Source organism: Neovison vison, chromosome 5 (genome assembly GCF_020171115.1).
Source record: "Neovison vison isolate M4711 chromosome 5, ASM_NN_V1, whole genome shotgun sequence".
NCBI classification, from domain to species: domain Eukaryota; kingdom Metazoa; phylum Chordata; class Mammalia; order Carnivora; family Mustelidae; genus Neogale; species Neogale vison.
Window position 1 is genome coordinate 99955493 of NC_058095.1, and position 20112 is coordinate 99975604.

Sequence of the window (20112 nt, forward strand, 5' to 3'; positions counted from 1 at the left end):
TGCTCCTCCCAATTATCATTCCCCTTCTCCTTCCCATTGGTAACCACTGTCCTGTCTTCTGACACCACAGTTTAGTTGTGCCTGTCTTTGAACATCATATAAATAGAATCATATTATATGTATTCTTTTATTTCTGGCCTCTCTTTCTCAAAACTGTAATAATTATCCATGACGTTGTGTGAGCTGTAATTTATTTTTATTGCTGTTATTATTCATATATATATATAAAATATATTCATGTTTCTATTCATAAATATATGAATATTTGTTTTTATATAAGAATAATATATATTATGAATACATATCTCTTAAAAATTTTATCTGATCTACTACTGATAAATATTTGAGTTCAGTTTATGCTGTTATGAATAAAGCTGTTATGAACATTCTTGCACAGGTTTTTTTGGTGTAATATATGTACCATTCTGTTAGGTGTACAACTAAGAGTGTAATTGTTGGGTTATAGAGTAGGTGTATGATCAGCTAAGTGTAGAAAGTAATAGTAAACACTATTCCAAAATGGTTGCATAAATTCACACTTCATATCTCTGACTACACTTGGAATCACCAACCTTTAAAATCTGTAGTGGCCTCTCATAATTTTAACTCACATTCCACTGAACAAGTAATGGTGTTGAGTCCATTGGCCATTAGGATATGCTCCCCTGTGAGGTTCTTAACACTAAAACTTGGTTTAAAGACTAAAACTTGAATCAAAAAGTATACTAAATTCCAAAGTTGAGGCAATAACTCAGAACAAAAATATTTTAAAGTAGTACCAATTACATATACCTAATTTAGAAGATTATAGGTATATAGAAATGTTTCTATCATTTGAGTTATTTGGTTTATTAATATTTCCAGAAAGTGAAGAATTTTTTTCCTATTTGTATGACCATTTATTCACTCGTACATTCATTAAAAAATTGGTAAACATTTATTTATGCCAGGCACTGTACTCAAAATTAGGCTCTACCAAAGATGGAAGAGACTTATATGAGATGGAGCATGTGCATTGCCAGAGGGCACAGACAAGCTTATTGAGCAGGTATCTCAGACCATGTCATCCACCTCAAATTCACAAGCACCTGCAGCTCAGTTCAGACCTATGGTGTGGAGGGCCCGAAAGAGAAACTGATCATCAGGATGATATAGTGAGGCTCAAGGAGGAATGGGTTTGATATCCAGGTCATCTACTTGAGTGTCTTTTAGTACCACCTTGTCCAATTTGACAGTAAAGTGGATGAGAAACATTTATACATGGCCTGGGAAGAATGTTACAAACATGGTTCCAATTCTCACAATAGGTCACCCCATCAGAAGAAGAGAAAATCCAGACTTCGTTTACTGATAAATCAGCTTGATACACGAGACTGTAGTCTACGGCCATACCACCCTGAATGCGCCCGATCTCGTCTGATCTCGGAAGCTAAGCAGGGTCGGGCCTGGTTAGTACTTGGATGGGATACACGAGACTGTAGCCCTATTCTCTCTGCCGAAATCTATTTCTTTCCTTTCCCCTCAAGGTACTCATTCTAAGAATGCTCACAAGTAAACTTCCTACGTGCTGATTTCCATTTCAGAGTCTACTCCCTGAGAGATCCAACCTACAATAGTATCAGTGGAAAACTGAACTGCCCTAATAGACTTATAGTCTAGTGATATAGATGTGTATAGAATGTGTATATAGATGAATAGAACGAGTTTTATTTGTATTTTCAAAATATTTCTCTATCATTTAAGCAAATTTGAATAAAAGAAGTATTAGCTTTATAAAAGACAATTGGAAGATAAATGTAAAAATAAAAAAATATGAATTAAAAGATAAATGGTAAAAATAAAAAATATATATGTAGGGGATCATGCAGAAAGAGTTGTAGCAGGTCTGAAACCTCTCTCCTTAGAAAGGCCTTCTTGCCAGGTTGGCCCTTGGCTGGTGTCTGGGAACTTAGTGGTAAAAAGTTCCCTACACTGATAGAAAACTCTCCTTAAATGAAAAAGAATGGCTTACTGTACTTAAACTGTACAAACAATGTGGTTTCTGTGAACATGCTTTCCTTCTGGAAGTCTGGAATTTGTTATGTGCTAAGTAAGCAGAGGGTACCTACACAACTGGACCCAGGAAAAAATATGGGCACTAAGTATCTAATGAATTTCCTCAGAAGATAAAATTTCATGTGTTGTCCCATATGTTCCCTGACCTACAGCTGGAGGAACGAAGTGTGTCCTCTGTGACCACACTACAGGCTTCTAGAAGCTTGTACCTAGTTTCCTCCAAACTTCCCCATACACCTTTTTCCTCTGATGAGTTTTCTTTGTATCCTTTGGCTGCAATACATTAGCTGTATGCACAAATATATGCTGAGTCTTGTGAGTTGTTCTAGCAAATCACTGAATACGGGACTGGTCTTGAGGCTCCCCAGCACAGAGGTATAATATTTTTTCACAGGGAAGTCATTTTCCAGAATTTAATGCTTTAACTACATTATATTTCTATGGATATAAATGTATAGGATAATAAGTTATAACTTATAATATTTATGACTACTCAAGGAAGAATACACTTTTATCCATCTAGCCACATATTGGACAAAATGTTCCTATCCCATGAATCTCTACCAAAAACACTTGCTATATTGCATATATCTTGAATGCCTGTATTTCAAAAGAATTCTGATTGATAGCTAGTTTATATCCTGGTTTACATTTTTGGTATTGTTAAGTTATATATGAATATATTCCCCTACATAGAAAGGTTATATAAGACAAGAATTGCCTGACAAATTATTCTATACTTAGTACAGAACAGGAAAAATTATGTGTAGACATAACCTCCTAAACTCATAAAACATTCCTCTCTTCTTTATTTATCCTAAATTATTTTTGTTTGCATTGGAAAACACAGTTTAAACTGCACTGTTTTCTTACACTAATTTCATTGTCAATATTTTGTCAGTAAAGAAGTTAAGGCTGGTAGTTTAATTGTATTTATGTTGTTCCTGGTATAGATTTAGGCTCCTCTTGGGTAGGGTATTGTTTTACCCTAGAAAATAAGAACTTATCATGTTGGAAGACAAAACATATTCTTGGGATCTACAAAAATGTATATAAGTAGTGAGTAGAGAGCACAAATTTCTTTAGGTACTTTTACCATCTGTTTGTCATTTTATATCATTGCTATAAAATCTAGAAGTTCAACTTCCAAAATATAATGGACACCTGTTTTGTCAGTATCATTCACATGCAAATATAATTAATTAGAAAGGAAAGATATAGTTAGGCTTACATTTTCACTAGATTCTCTTTCATTCTAGGCAGTTGATCCATCTGTTTCCTTTTAAAAACTTGGTATGAGTCAGAGACCTGAAATACAAACATTTGAGAATTTGTCCTCTTATTTCATGACTGATTTTGGAGATAAGAAGAATAGTCCATTCTCAACTAACTCTTTTATAACCAGGCCCTTAAGTGGTATACATAAGAGAAGCTAAAGAATAATTGGAAATTCTGGCTTTCTCCAATATTTTTTTTTTAAGATTTTATTTATTTATTTGACAGAGCGAGAGAGAGAGATCACAAGTAGGCAGAGAGACAGGCAGAGAGAAAGGGGGAAGCAGGCTCCCCGCCGAGCAGAGAGCCTGATGCGGGGCTCGATCCCAGGACCCTGAGATCATGACCTGAGCTGAAAGCAGAGGCTCAACCCCCCGAGCCACCCAGGCACGCCTGGCTTTCTCCAGTATTAAAAGGTTTCTAAAGATTATGTAAACTCCTTCATCTCAACCCCACATTCCATGTGATTTTTTAAAATAAATATAGAGGAAATTTTGACAATCATATCATCTTTGTGGCATAAAGACCATTAAAAGTTTTTGTAATAGATACTGAATATAAATAATACATATGTTCTCTCATTAAGAAAGACATAACAATAGAAGCTGTATGTATCTTGAAATGGAAAAACAAGATCGTATTTTCATTCTTGTCTGTTTTGAGATACTTCTGTGATACAAAAGTGGAGACTTCCTATAAGTGGTGTAAATAAAATTTCCAGTACAGGAAGAGTTGAGGCTGGTGACCTTAGAGACGGCAGTTGAAGACATGAGTAAATGAGATCACTCGGTAAGAACACACAGAGAAGTAAGAGAGTTGAGGACATAAACTTGAGAAAGCAACTTTTAAGGGGCAGGAGAATTACTAAAGGCCATCCTTTAAAGAATAGGAAAACCCAGGAAAAAAATACTTCATGGAAGTCAAGAGGTGGGTGATATTCAAAAAAGTGAACATGGTTAGCAATATGAAATTCCTAAGAGAGGTCTACACTGCCAGGAGGCTTGAAAAGGAGTCATTATGTTTGGCTATTAAAAAGTAAACTGTGCCAGAGCCCAGTGCTGGGGGTCAGAAAGTTGAAAGAGGTCAAAGATTAAAAGCAAGGCAGTGAGTATATCCACCCTTGCATGAAGTTTGACTGAGAAAAGGAAAGCTGAGGTAGTAGTTTTCTTAAGAGGGGGTAAAATAAAAGTTGGTTTCTGTTTTATTTTGGTGGAAGGGATGAGCGTCTTTGTGAAGACATTAGAGCATCTTTGCTAAGTGGGACAATTTGGTGCACACTGGACCAGAAGATGAAATTCATTCATTTATTCACTCAGCAAACACTAGTGAGCATCCACTAGGTTCCACTTCTAGTTTAGCACCAGGGCACAAAGATAAGTCATAGTTCTTACAATCTATTGGAGCATGATAAATAGATTGTACAATTCACTGTTTTGGCAGAGGTTTGCACAGGTGCTTTGTAAGCATAAAGCAGATGCTAGTTCAAGCCATCAGAGGCCTGGAAGAGTAGCCAATTAAGAGTTAAGGAAAGGATATTCGAGGCAGAAAAAGCAGGAAGGGCCTACAAGAATAAGACAGCATGGCATATGCAGGGACCACATATGTCATTGGTCTGGGGGCAGTACAGGGTGTGAGTATGGACACAACTGGAAAGGCAGGCACTGGGTGTTGGAAAGGACCTTGTAGACTGCACTGAACTTTGTTGAAATCCCCTGGACAATGCAAAGTCACTGAAGGCTTTAAATAGGGAACATCACTGGGGTGCCTGGGGTGCTCAGTCAGTTAAGTGTCCAACTCTTGATTTTGGCTCAGGTCATGATCTCAGGGTCCCTGGGATCCAGCCCCAAGTCAGCTCCATGCTCAGTGGGAAGTCTGCTTGGGAATTCTCTCTCTCTCTCTCTCTACCCCTCTCTCCCTCAAATAAATACATAAACCTTCCAAAAAAAAAAATAAGGAACAACATCATATCTATATTTCAGAATGATTTCTCAGGCAGCAGAGGGAAAAAAAATGAGTATGGTGAGGGCAAGATTTTAATAGCTATGCTGTTAAGATTATATTTAAAGTCTAGATTTAAATCCGGGGAGCTCTAGTGTTCCTGGGTGGCTCAGTCAGTTAAGCGTCTGCCTTCAGCTTGGATCATGTTCCTAGAGTCCCTGAATCGGGCCCCCCATCTGAAGCCCTGGTTGTCAAGAAGTCTGCTTCTCCTTTTGCCCCTCCCCCTGCTCATGTTCTCTCTCTCTCTCTTTCCCACTCTCTCTCAAATACATAAAATCATTTTTTTTTAAGATTTTATTTATTTATTTGACAGAGAGAAATCACAAGCAGACGGAGAGGCAGGCAGAGAGAGAGGGAAGCAGGCTCCCTGCCAAGCAGAGAGCCCGATGCGGGACTCGATCCCAGGACCCTGAGACCATGACCTGAGCCGAAGGCAGCGGCTTAACCCACTGAGCCACCCAGGCGCCCTACATAAAATCTTTTAAAAAGAAAATAAAAATAAATCTGGGGAACTCTATTTTCAAACAAACAATAATAAAATAGAGTTGTCCAAAAAGACAACAGAAACAGCTGGATAGTCTGGAACCTATGATGTAAGGAATTGCTAGTGTGACTTCTGTGGTAATTTAATATTTTAGTTTAGGGAAAAAAAAAACTATGGAAACACTTAAGAGTTGGTTTCACATCTTTGAGAAGCTGTCACATAGGAGATGTATAGAATTGTTCTGTGTTCTGCAGAGGAAGAAACCAAAACAAATGTTTTAAGGAAGGAGAATAAGGAGCATCATATGATGCTTTAACAATTCTAATAATTAGAATTGCCTGACAATGAAACAGAACAGCCTCAGGTTCATTATCTGTAAACCAAAACATTATATTCAACAATATTTCAGATCTACTGACAAAGTTCTATGTAGAACTTAAGTTTATTGTGTTACAAGTTCTACGCAGCTTTTCTGCCTGACTTTAATGCAATAAACCTATATATCTTAAAACTCAATGTCTGTACTCTATACATACTGCATAAATTAGAAAAGCACTGAGATATGGAAACACACAATTTCATTCAAAACAGTGAAGACAGCAGAAATATAAACAGCAGTCTCAGCAAACAGCTCTAGTTATCTACCTAAGAATCAATTATTTATGTATTCAGCATGGAAAGAACTGCAGATCATCTCTTGACCTTTCCAGTCACCCTAATATCTACATGGTCAGAACCATCTTTGACTACAAAGATTAACAATTCATTCTAGAGTGAAAATCCTTATTAACATTTATACTGGAAACAGGATTAACATCTTCCTGGGAAGCTGTTAAAATAGGCTTTGATTATATGCTGAGTGAGCCTGTATAATCAGAGTAGAACCTATTCCACCTAAGTGAATTTCTCAGACAAACAAAGGCAAGGAGGAAGGCTGAGGCAACTAGAAATTCTAATGCCCCTGTCACAGAAAGAGAGGCTAGGGAGATCAGGGAAAAAAAAACCCACAGGAAAATAATGTTCACCATTTCCTAGAATTTAGAACATATTTATGGGCTAGGCATTTTACTCAGCACTTTACATACATTACATCTCTAAATGCTCACAAATCCCCTGCAAGACAATACTATTATTTCCCATTCTACCAAGAAGGAAAGAAATTAGGCCCCAAAAGGTCACATTACAATTAAGTACCAGGCTGGGATTTAAATCCAAATTTAAATGACTCTAAAATCTGTGGTCTTTTCTCAAATCACGTCTTGTAAAGCAGTTAGCATTTATGCTAGAACCGAAAAGAAGCAGAATTAGCATGTATGAAAAGCAGCAAATTCCAGGCGGAGTAATGGTCTGAGGAAAGGCATGAGGGTGCCTGTGCTGCAGGAGTAAGCAGTGATGCCAACTGAGTATCCAGGAACCATCAAGTGTGAACTGACTGTTTTACAAGTAAGAGACTACACGGATTGATTCTATTTTGTCTCAATTTTCTAACTTAATCTTAGTCATTACTAGAAGTCCAGGCCTCCCTTTATTCACCACTGCCCTGACTTTCATTCCCAAATTGTTCTATACATCTCCTTAGCAGCTCCAACCCCCAATCCTAACTCCCTTCCTCTCAATCTTTTCATGAATCTGCTGGAAATGCCAGATTAGTAATGAGCAGACTTATTTTATGGCAAACCAAGCCCTCAAGGTCTTCTACTTCTTTGCCTCACCTAGTTAATGTCCTGACGACTCCAACCTTCTTTTTGGGTCTACCTCCCCTGACTATCACTGTTGAAACTCTTCAGAGCTATATTCTAAACTATCTTTTCTTTTCACCTTGTATACTCTCCCTGAAGCATTTCATTCATTCAAATGGCTTCATTTACTATCTATATGCTAATAATGGGAGATACATCTGTATCTCCCATTTTTTATCTTTTCTACCCTGATATTCATATATCCAACTGCTCTCTGGACACTTCCATGTAGATAGTGTGCATTGAAAACTAAACTCATATACTAATTTTAAAATATACGTCAAAATAAAGTTAACAAGGATTAAATAAATGTAAACTATTTAGCCAAGTACTAAAAAAAGATGTGATAAATGTTATGAAATATTGCAACAAAGACTTTTAAACTATGATATCAGAAGCCATAAATAAAAGATAGCTCTGATAACATCAAAACAAAAACTCAGTAATACTAACATTATCATAAATGAAACTGAAAGGCAAATGGAAAACTATGGAAAATATGTACATCATCCATAATTTACTGATCGCTTTCCTATCCTGTCGTATGTATGTGCACACTTTCCTATCCTGTATCGTAAATACAACCTTTCTACTAATCCTTTCTAGTAATAGCAGTGCTGTATCTAAGACAGATACACAATTATGTGCATAATTATGACATAAAACACCATGAATTTCATGATAGTAGAGGGATAACTGCTTATTTGTTTGAATTCTAGAAATTATAGATCAAACTAAAAGGATAACTAAGGAAGCAAGTATGTAAAATATTACCTTAATCTGGGCAAATTTTATCTCCTTTTTCTCCTTTTATAAAACCTATAAATTTTCCTTTTACCTTTCATATTTAGAAACTTGGTAGATTTTTTCCCATAATTCCAATGTATGTTTGTATACCAAACCAAACCAATCAAAAGTCTAGAAAAGTGAAAAGTGTAACTTACAGTAGGGGAATACTCTTAAAATTTAGAAGTAAGACAAGAAAAGTTACCCAAGACATTTCAGCTAGGTACCTACAGTGCTCATTGTTGGTCTTGCGGTAAGCCTATAGGAAAAAAATACAAAAGTAAAGAATCCAACATCAGAGAGGATTTGCAATACTAGCAAGGCTATTAATAAGTAAAGTTTATGTCTCTACACTGTTTTTTAAAATAGTATAGGAAATAGTTTTATAAGTATTTTGTGATAATAATATAGTAGGTTTGTAGATAACATACTAAGAGTAATAGCAGTTACAAAGAAATGTCTAGTGTAGAATAAAAACAAACCCTTGATTCTTGTTCCAGTCTGAGTGCACAGTCTTTCACTTGATTTTCAAGGCCTCTTTCCTCTTTTTCTAGCTGTTTAAGTAATGTATTTAAGTATTCCTGAAAGTATAAATAGTAAATTTTACATGAACTCATATTCTAAATAATAGTAAGAAATTTCTTCACTGGCAAATGCCTTTACCTCATAACATTCTGTGACTTCAAATTCTATAATATGTACTTTTTAAGTAATAACAATAATAATAATTACAATATTTATTTAACCCTAACAATATTCCAAGTCAGTACTTGCGCTAAGTGCTTTCCATAGATGATTTCATTTAATCCTTATAAAAGCCATGAAGATGGCTAATATATTTATTTCCATTTTACTGTTGAGAAAATTGCATCTATTAGATGTTAAGTAACTGGTCCAAAGACACACAGCTAATAAATGGTAGAACTGGAATTAGAATCCAGGTATTTTAGGGTGCCTGGCTGGCTCAGTCATTGGACCATGAGACTCTGGATCTCAAGCCCCACGTTGGACGTAGAGATTACTCAAAAATGAAATCTTAAAAAAAAAAAAAAAAAAAAAGGACCCAGTAATCTGACTCCAAAGGCCACACATGCTAAACAATATTATTATATATTTTTCACATGACTGGTACCAGTTTAACAACAGTACAATAGAAAAGAACAGACAAATAGTTGATGACCAGGAAAATTGAGAAAATATTGCAGAGTAGGACAGTTCTGGAAACTAAGATCTCAAGCCAAATGTCATTCATCACAAATAGCTGAAGCTGAGTAGAGGTTTAGCCAAATGCCAGAAAAATACTGCATTACAGTAATTTGGTTTAAAACTTTAATCCCTAAACCAATAACAAATTATTTGCAGTAACTTCAATTTTTTCTCATATTCTTATACATTACCACATTAACATTAAAAAAACCCTCCAGACTGAATTCTACATAACCCTTATTGGTCATGATTTAGGTCACTGAAGTTATTAAAAGAAACATTTAAAGAAAAACAGAAGCATCTGATTTAAATCTCCACAAAGCAAAATTGCAAGAGATTTTAGAGCTCATACCCTCCTCCTGAAAAACAGCTAATTCTCTAAGAACGTATTCTCTCCTAGATACTTGTTAATACTTACAGAATATAAAAAACTGTATCAATAGGATAATTAGGTCAGCTGAAACAGGCAAGTTCTTGTCTCTAAAAATAACATCAGTGATAATACAAATCTCTTGGTTATGACAACTCTCCACTATGCATATTTGATTGCCATTAAGACATAACTGGGTGATATTTCACAGGCAGGCCTTATTTGTCTTTGAAAACCATGCACTGGTGTCATAAATAGCTTTCAGTCTCCCTCCCCAAATAAAAACCTGCTCCAGAAGAAAGTCCATAAAAGCCCCACAAATTTAAGAGGTTAAATTGAGTTATCGTATAGAAAATTAAACCCTTATGAAATAAATCACTGCTCAAGTATGAACGGTTTTTGAAGAAATGATCAAGGAGTGATGAAAGCAGTTCAAATTTTTGCTGTATAGACCTTTGCTAGGAGAATTTCTAGCTTAGTCTACCATATATATGGTATATACTATAACCATAGTAATATGGTTTAGTTATATCATTTGTTAAATACATTTTTATAAATGTAAAAGAGAAAGAACCTACTCATTTTAATATTGTTTCAATGGGAAAATGCATTCTAAGTTTTAAAAGAAATTAGCTTATCAACAAACTACTAGAATACAAGTTATTTTTATATTAAAGATCACCTGCGTGAGATATGACCCAAAACTCTAGAAACTCATAGAAGAAATCATATGAAATAGGTAAAATTCAGGCAGGAGGCCTGCTTCTCCCTCTCCCATTCTCCCTGCTTGTGTTCCTGCTCTCCCTATCTCTCTGTCAAATAAATAAACAAAATCTTTAAAATCAATCACTCAATCAATCTGCCACCTCCTGAGATCTCCTTCTATATATGTCTTATCCATTCACTTTAATTATAAGCTATCACTTCTCTGATAATAAATATCACATCCAAATCTAAATCTGTGTGCCTATCCTTAACATTTGTTTGACACCTCAAGCTCAGTTTTACCAAAACCACTTTCTACAACTTTACACAACTTATATCCCAATAAACTCAATGCTTTAATGGTACCAAGCATAGATTTCTAATTTTGCAAGGGACATTTGGATTTCGTTAAGTGGGAGTATTTTAGGAATTTTGTACATGGGAAGAAGAGTATAGGTTTGTAAGATAGGGTCATGTAAGAGTGAATATGTCAAACAATGAACTATAGGAGTCTTTAAAAACTTTTCACTAACAGAGCTCAGGCCTGAGAGCCTACTACATACACTATCTCCCTTCTTAATTCTATAACCAAAAAAATCTTGGCCAAAATGTGAACCATTATAATTAAGCACATTTTTTAAAGCACCATTCTACTTCACTAATAGTTCTTCGATAATTTTGTACTCAAACAGCATGAATTATAAAACAGGCTATATACAAGATGTCAGCTACCTGTCCTGGTACTTTTATTAGGAATCCCTAAATTAAAAAGTGTTAAGTTAAAAATGGCAACATACTAAAGCTGGGAAAATCTGAGTATCAAATTAGGTAATAATACTAAAAATTATATAAAAGTATATAACATATGGGCGCCTGGGTGGTTCAGTGGGTTAAAGCCTTTGCTTTCAGCTCAGGTCATGATCCCGGGGTCCTGGGATCGAGTCCCGCATCAGGCTCTCTGCTTCGGCAAGGAGCCTGCTTCCTCCTCTCTCTCTCTGCCTGCCTCTCTCCTACTTGTGATCTCTATCTGTCAAATAAATAAATAAAATCTTTTAAAAAAAAAAGGGTTAAAAAAATAAAAGTATATAACATATAATTATATTATAAAAATCCATGAGTTAATCCTGATCTAAATTTTTCAAATAAATAAATAAAGAGAAAAGAAAGATTTTCTCCATAGTAGAATGACTAATAAATAGTGAAAGTCATGGACATGATAGTAATTATCAACTAAAAATATCAACAGATGCTAAAATAGTGGATGAAAGTCAATATGGAATGGTATATTTACATGCTGTCAAAATACTTCCCCATAAAATGCCTTCTAATTACAAAGGGAAAAAGAATAACTGCAATGGAGATGCCTGACAGACATCTTCTTAATTAAGTGATCAAAGTTAATGTTAACAATTATGAGGCAAGTTGAAATAACCTCTCAATTGACTGGATGAAATAAGAACACTATTTGACTTATGTGGCATTCTTACAAAAAAATGTATAATTAGCATTTAATCATAAGGACTCATTAAACACACATACTAGGATATTCTACAAAATGTTTAGCAAGGAATCTTTGAAAGTGTCAAGGTTGAAAGTCAAAAAAAATCTGAAAAACTACTTTTTCCCCAGCTTGACTGAGGTCTAACAATTAAAATTGTAAGATGTACAATTACAACATAAAAGACATAAATTATAACGTTTAAGACATAAAATGTACAACGTAATGATTTGAGATAGAAAGGTAGATAGATAGATAGATTATGGTGGAAGTCTATTCCCCATCAATGAAAAATTATTTTGATTTAGGTCACTAAAGCACATGACAACTAAATGCAATATATGATCCTGAATAGGGCCTATTTGTATAAAGAATGTTATTGGGACAACTGATGAAACTGTATGAGCAGTGAAGAATCCATGCTAATTTCTTGATTTTGATGGCTACACTATGATTGTGTAGGAGAAAGTCCTTGTGTATTGTAGTCAGAAGTGATAGCAGCTTACTCTAAAACGGTTCTTGAAAACAGAAGTTTCTTGCACTATTCTTGCATTTTTTCCCGTAAGTTTGAAGTTATTTCTATATAAATAAAATTGGGGGCACCTGGGTGGCTCAGTGACTTAAGCCTCTGCCTTCAGCTCAGGTCATGATCTCAGGGTCCTGGGATAGAGCCCCACATTAGGCTCCCTGCTCAGTGGGGAGTCTGCTTCCCCCCGCCCACCTGCCTCTCTGCCTACTTGTGATCTCTCTCTCTCTCTCTGTCAAATAAATAAATATAAATAAGCAAATAAATAAATAAATTTGTAAATCCATCCAACAAAAAATGGCAACATACTAATTTCATAAACTTATAGATATATATGGAAAATGTTATTAAGCTGAAACTTCATATCAGATGTGGACCCCTTGCTAGTTCTTCTGACTTTCTTTATAACCACCCTCACCTTTAACATCTTGATTTCTTATCCCTCCGGTCTATAACACACCATCTCTAGCTTTGTGCTTGTTTGTTTCCCCTAGACTCAGTATAGAAACACAAAGTATTTTATTTTCTCTGGTTAACCTTTGGACTACTCCCACAAGTAGAATTCCTAGGACCCCTCTCACTTTTCTTCCTTGAGCCTGCTTCCTAGTTGAATTTTAGATGCACTATACTTTGGTATTATGCCATAACTCAGGAAAGTAGGGTGGTTCATTGGGGCAACCTCATGGTAATAAGGCAAGCATTAAAAAAAAGGTCTCAATTAATGGAATTTATCATATCAATAGACTAAAAAAAATCACATGATCATATCAATAGATGCAGAAAAGGCAATTGACAAAATCCAACACCCAGTTATACCAAAAAGTCGCAGTAAACTAGGAATAGAGAGGAACTTTCTTCACTTGATAAAGAATATCTTAAAGAAGAAGAAGAACAACAACAAAAACTATAATACCACCCTTCATGGTTAGAATCGTGAAGCTTTCCCACTGAGATCGGATGGTACAAGGCAAGGATGACCCTTCTCACCACTTCTTACAACATCACACTGAAAGTCCTTGCTAATATAATAAGGCAAGAAAAGGAAATAAAATGTGTATAGACTGGGAAGGAAGATTAAGAAAAAACTATGTTTGCAGATAACATGATCATCCATGTGGGATACCCAAAATAATCAACAACAAACTCTGGAACTAATAAGTGATTATAACAAGGTTGCCAAAAGACAACCTTGTTATATATGGAATATATAACAAGGTTAATAATATAACAAGGTTAATATATGAAAATCAATTGTTTTCCTATATACTGGCAATGAACTTTGAAATTTTGAAGAATTTTGAAATTAAAAAAACACAATATCATTTACATTAGCACCCCCAAAAGGAAATACTTAGATATAAATCTAAAAAGATATGGGTAAGATCTGGAAAAGGATAACTAAAAAACTATGATGAACAAAATCAAAGAACTAAATAAATGGAAAAGATATTCCATGTTCATGGATAGGACGACTCAGTATTATTAAGATGTCAGTTCTTCCCAACATAATCTTTTTTTTTGAGATTCAGTGCAATCTCAATCAATCTCAATAAAAATTCCAACATGTTATGGATATTGATGAACTTATTCTAAAGTTTATAGAAGTAAAAAATTCAAAGAGCCAATATGACATTGAAAAAGAAAAAAATTGGAGGACCGATGTTTACCAACTTCAAGACTTACCAAAAAGCTACAGTAATCAAGATTGGTACTATCAAAAGGATAGATATATATACATAGAACAGAAAGCCCAGAAATAGACCACCCAGAACAAATAGATCTTTTTTCAACTGTTTTTTCGCAAAGGAACAAAGGCAATGCCACAGAGCAAAGATAGTTTCTCCAATAAATGGTGCCAGAACAACTGGACATCCACATGCAAACAAACAAATCTAAGCCACACTCTTCATAAAAATTAATTCAAAGTGGATCACAGACCTAAATGTAAAATGCAAAACTAGGGGCTCGTGGCTGGCTCAGTTGGTTAAGAGTCGGACTTCAGCTCAGGTCATGATCCCAGGATCCTAGGATCAAGCCCAGCCATCAGGCTCCCTGCTCAGTGGGGAGCCTACTTCTCCATGCCCCCACTCATGTTCTCTGGCTCTCTCAGATAAATAAATAAATGAAATCTTAAAAAATAATAAAATGAAATGCAAAAATATATAACTCCTGCTATATAACATCATAAGATGACATAAGAGAAAACTTAGATGATCTTTGGTATGGTGATATTTTTTAGATACAACACGAAATGCACTATTCATAAAAGAAATAATAAATAAGCTGATCTTCATTAAAATTAAAAAACTCTGCTCCATGAAAGACAATGCCAAGAGAATTAGAAGATTAGCCACATACTGAAAGAAAATACTTGCAAAACACACATCTGATAATGGACTGTTACCTAAAATACACAAAGAACTCTTAAAACTCAACAACAAACAATCTGATTTAAAAATGGGCCAAAGCTCTTAACAAATACATCAAAGAAGATATACACATGAAAAATAAGCACATGAGGGGCGCCTGGGTGGCTCAGTGCATTAAAGCCTCTGCCTTCAGCTCAGGTCATGATCCCAGGGTCCTGCATCGGGCTCTCCCTTGGGAGGGAGCCTGCTTCCCCCTCTCTCTCTGCCTGCCTCTTTGCCTACTTGTGATCTCTGTCTGTTAAATAAATAAATAAAATCTAAAAAAAAAAAAAAAGGAAAAGAAGCATATGAGAAAATGCTCTACATCATATGTCATCAGGGAAATGCAAATTAAAACAACAAGGAGATACCACTACTCATCTATAAAAATGGCCAAAATCCACAACAGTGAAAATACCAAATGCCAATGAGAATGTGGAGCAATAGAAACTGTCATATAATGCTGGTGTGAACGCAAAATGGTACAGCTTCTTTCGAAGACAGTCTGGCAGGGGTGCCTGGGTGGCTCTGTCGGTTAAGGGTAGGACTCTTGATTTCTGCTCAGGTCATGATCTCAGGGTTAAGGGATCAAGCTCTGACTCCGGCTCTGCATGGAGTCTGCTTGTCCCTCTCCCTCTGCTCCTCCCCCTGCTTGTTCTCTCTCTCTCAAATAAATAAATAAAATCTTTTAAAAAAGCAGAAGCAGAAGAAGAAGAAGAAGAAGAAGATGACGACAGTCTGGCAGTTTCTTACAAAACTAAACATACTCTTACCATATGATCCTGTGATTGCACTCCTTGGTGTTTGCTCAAAGGAGTTGAAACTTATGTCCCTACAAAAACCTGCATATGGATGTGTATAGAAGCTTTATTCATAGCTAAAACTTGGAAGTAACCAAGATGCCCTTCAGTAGGTGGATGGATAAATGAACTGTGATACACCCAGACAATGAAATATTATTCAGCACTAAAAACAAATGAACTATAAAGGCATGAAAAAGCATGGAGGAGGGGCACCTGGGAGGCTCCGTGGGTTAAAGCCTCTGCCTTCCGCTCGGGTCGTGATCCCAGGGTCCTGGGATCGAGCCCCACTTCAGGCTCTCTGCTCCACGGGGAGCCTGCTTCCTCCTCTCTCTCTGCCTGCCTCTCTCCTACTTGTGATCTCTGTCTGCCAAATAAATAAATAAAATAAAATAAGGAGGAATCTTAAATGCATATTACTAAATGAAAGAAGCCGATCTGAAAAGGTTATATGTCGTATGACTGCATCTATATGACATTCTGGAAGAGGCAAAACTATGCAGACAATAAAAAGATTAGTGGTTGCCAGACGTTGGGGGTGGATAGTGGGAAGGAACACATGGAGCACAGAGGATTTTTAGGGCACTAAAAATACTCCTTATTATATTACAAGGATGGATATATGTTATTATACATTTTCCAAACCCACAGAATGTACAACAAGAGTAAACCCTAAGGTAAACTATGGACTTTGGGTGATTATGATGAGTCAGTGTAGGTTCATTTTAGTAATGGAATGAATAGTGTTGATAATTGGAAGTCTATGCATGTGTAGAGGTAAGGAGTATATGAGAAATCTCTGCACCTTCCTTGCAATTTTGTTAAGAACCTAAAACTGCTCTAAAAAAAAAGGTATTAATTAATTTAAAAAATTGTCCTGGAGAGAAAATAAGAATACATTCTGGATTTTGTAAAAACTGTATTAGTCATTAAGTACCATGAGTCATTAAAAGCAAGATATTTGTAATTATCCATTTAAAAAATTATTATAAACATCAGAAATTCTCTAAAATTAAAAAATTATACTATAGTAACTTCAACATCCATTCATTCTAGATTTTGCTTCTTTATTTTACTGACTCCAAAATGAACTATTCTTTAAAAATGGTTTTATCAAGGTCACATATTCTCTCATCCCATGACTTATAATCCATTAGAAGACCCATAACTTAAGCTCTTTCCAAGGAGCTTGTTTTAGCTAATTATATAATCAATGGCCACATACTAGAAAACTATAGCCTGAAAAGACATACTAAAGCCATAGCTCACTTGAAGATTCCACTGGAAATTAACCAAAAAGAAATTAGATACATAAAAATTAATTCTTCTCTTATCATACAGGGGTTGCTTTGTTTTGTTTCTGATGTTAATCAGTCCTTAATATTTCACCTACACTCATGTCTTAATTTGCTTGGAACTTCCCAACAGTACATTGAAACAACAGTGTAAGAATAAGAAATTTCAGGATACTTTTACTTACGTGAAATCAAACATTCTTAGTTAAAATTTTTTTAAGTCCTTTTCTTTTATCCTAAGTAAAAACAAAGCTGTTTCAGCCACCTATCTTTTAAGCAATGGTAATTGCTATACTATACTAAGGAACATATAAAAGCCACAAGTAAAAAAATCACTCTACTGAATGCTTACAAAAGAAAAATAAAATACAATTAATCACAGCTCCTAGATAATGCTATACTTTTTTCAATGAAGGCAATTGCAATGAATGAATGCAGCCTTCTGCGTGCTTAAATACCAAATGCCCCCTTGTGGACAACATTGTTATTAGATTTATATATAAAATACACGTTACTTGTTTTGTGTTCGGAGGCTACACACCTGTGTCCAAACTGACATATGATCTTTGGGGAGAACACAAATCTGGTGATATCTGGGAAAGAATACATCAGGAAGAAGTCTCAGATGGGTTCTACAGATCTACCACTAGCCAGATGGCTAGTGGGAATTCCTCTTCTTGCTTTGTTTCTATCACATTCTTGAGAATCCAAGATCTCTTCAGTAGGCCTTTCACTATGTGGCTGATATATCACTTAAACACAAATGTATTTAGGGGTGTCAATAGTGCTTTAGGCTGACTACTATTAATGCCTGGTTATTAGGTTCTAACTGCATACTTACGAATTTTAAAACAAAATTTCTAAGAATGTTCTTAAGGTAGAAATGACAAGAATGAACCCACTGGAATCATGACCGGATACTGTAGTGAGGTAATAATAGCTCCCTGGAAGGCCCAAACTGGGCTGGATATTTTCAGGCCCCATGAAGCAGCATAACTAAAAGAAGAATCTGACTCACAATAAGGGAATCACATTCAGGAAAATGGTATGGGGCATCAGGATGAATAAAAGAGCAGGGTGAGGGGCCTGGGTGCCTCACCCTGGTGAGGTGAGCCTGGGTGGCTCAGTGGGTTAAAGCCTCTGCCTTCGGCTCAGGTCATGATCCCAGGGTCCTGGGATGGAGCCCTGCATGGGGCTTCTGCTCAGCAGGGAGCCTGTTTCCCTTCCTCTCTCTCTGCCTGCCTCTCTGCCTATCTGTGGTTTCTGTCTGTCAAATAAATAAATAAAAATCATAAAAAAAAAAAAAAAGAGCAGAGCGATGATTAAGGACATCAGAAAGCAGCAGGTAGAACATAAATGGACCAAAATAGAAAACGATATGAGGGGAGAGTCTTGTTTCTTTAAAGGCTCAAAGTGCATGATGAAGAGACTAGTCTGGCTGTTTGAAAGAATTTGTTAGACTTAAAACCATCTCTTCCTTCATGCTTTTCCTGCTAAGCAGGGCAAGGAGAGAGATTTTATGGTTTGTCCTAAGGAAAGCTGAAACATACTTCAGAAGGGAAGCTAGGTAAATATCCAAAAGTTAATATTTCAAGAAGTCGATTGACCAAAGGATTAACTTACAAAGAGGCCATTCACCTAGGATTCTAAATTTACCAATTTATCCAAATCTTGCTTTTAGGAGAGTCTTCCATGCATGTGAACTTATAACCAAAACATATTCTTTTCCCAAATACATTTTTCCATGATGATAATAAATGCTAAGCCATTTTCATTAAGTTTTAGTTTTTAACAAATCGAACACTCTTTAAAATGCTAAGGTTATAATCATAGGAATGTATTCAAAGATTTAGATTTCAGCAAGTTAATTTCCCAATGAGTTGATTTTCTACAAATTGAGCAAGAGTCTTTCAGAGAACATTTAATGTCAAACTCAATGTTTTCCTAAATAAAGTTTCTCTGTTTCCATACTTTCTCCGTCATGTCTCCCATCACCAGATATCCCTGTTGGCTTTGGGAGCAGGATCTTCTGTGCTATCTCTGTCTGACTGGCAGTGTGTGTGTTCTGGTGAGAGGTTTCCCTTAAGGGATCAAGCTGCATGTGTGTAATGAGAAACAAGGGAATGCACTGATTGGAAAAAGAAGCAGAGAGAAATAGAAGTGCTATGGTCTGAATGTCTGTATCCTCCCAAAATTCAAATGTTGAAATCCTAATGACTCTTATGATGGTATTAGGAGGTGTGGACTTTGGGAGATGCTCAGGTCACGAGGGTAGAGGCCTCATGAATAGTATCAATGCTCTTATATGGGGCACCTGGGTAGCTCAGTGGGTTAAGGCCTCTGCCTTCAGCTCAGGTCATGATCCCAGGGTCCTGGGATCGAGCCCTGCATCAGGCTCTCTGCCTGCCTCTCTGCTTACTTGTGATCTCTGTCAAATAAATAAAATCTTAAAAAAAAAAAAAAAAGACCCTTCAGAAGTCCTTAGTCCACTCCCATGATGTGAGGACACAATAAGAAGGAGCCATTTCTGAACCAGAAATCAAGTTGTTACCAAACACCATATCTGCTGGTACCGTGACCCTGGACTCCAGAACTGTGAGAAATAAATTTCTATCATTTGTAAGACACCCGTCTGTGGCTATTTTTTTAATTTTATTTTTTTTATAGCAGCCAAAACAGACTTTAAGTAAGGGGTCATCAATTTTCTGACTCCTAATGAATCAAGGAAGAGAACTTCCACCATGAAATAGAGTTGACCACAGGGATATGGTGGAAGTGTTTGATAAAGACTTCACAGTATCTTTTCACAAGAGAGGCTATCTTTCTCTGAGGGATAGAGATCCCCTAAATCTGTTGTTGTTGTTGTTATTTTATATATAATAGTGTTTTGCAATAAAACCTATTGAAATATATGCTAAAAAATACAAATGTCCAAGCCTTATCCCAGACCTACTAAATAAGGGTTTC

The 20112-nt window shown here is 35.9% G+C and overlaps 1 protein-coding gene across 1 annotated transcript in view; it reads right to left on the reverse strand.

Moving 5' to 3' along the window:
- LOC122907435 (spermatogenesis- and oogenesis-specific basic helix-loop-helix-containing protein 2-like) overlaps positions 1–20112 on the reverse strand; it is a 114953-nt gene that overhangs the window by 72840 nt on the left and 22001 nt on the right. Inside the window, 3 exon segments of the mRNA XM_044250296.1 lie at positions 3287–3363; positions 8543–8596; positions 8820–8918. Coding sequence (XP_044106231.1) covers positions 3287–3363; positions 8543–8596; positions 8820–8918 — 230 coding nt within the window.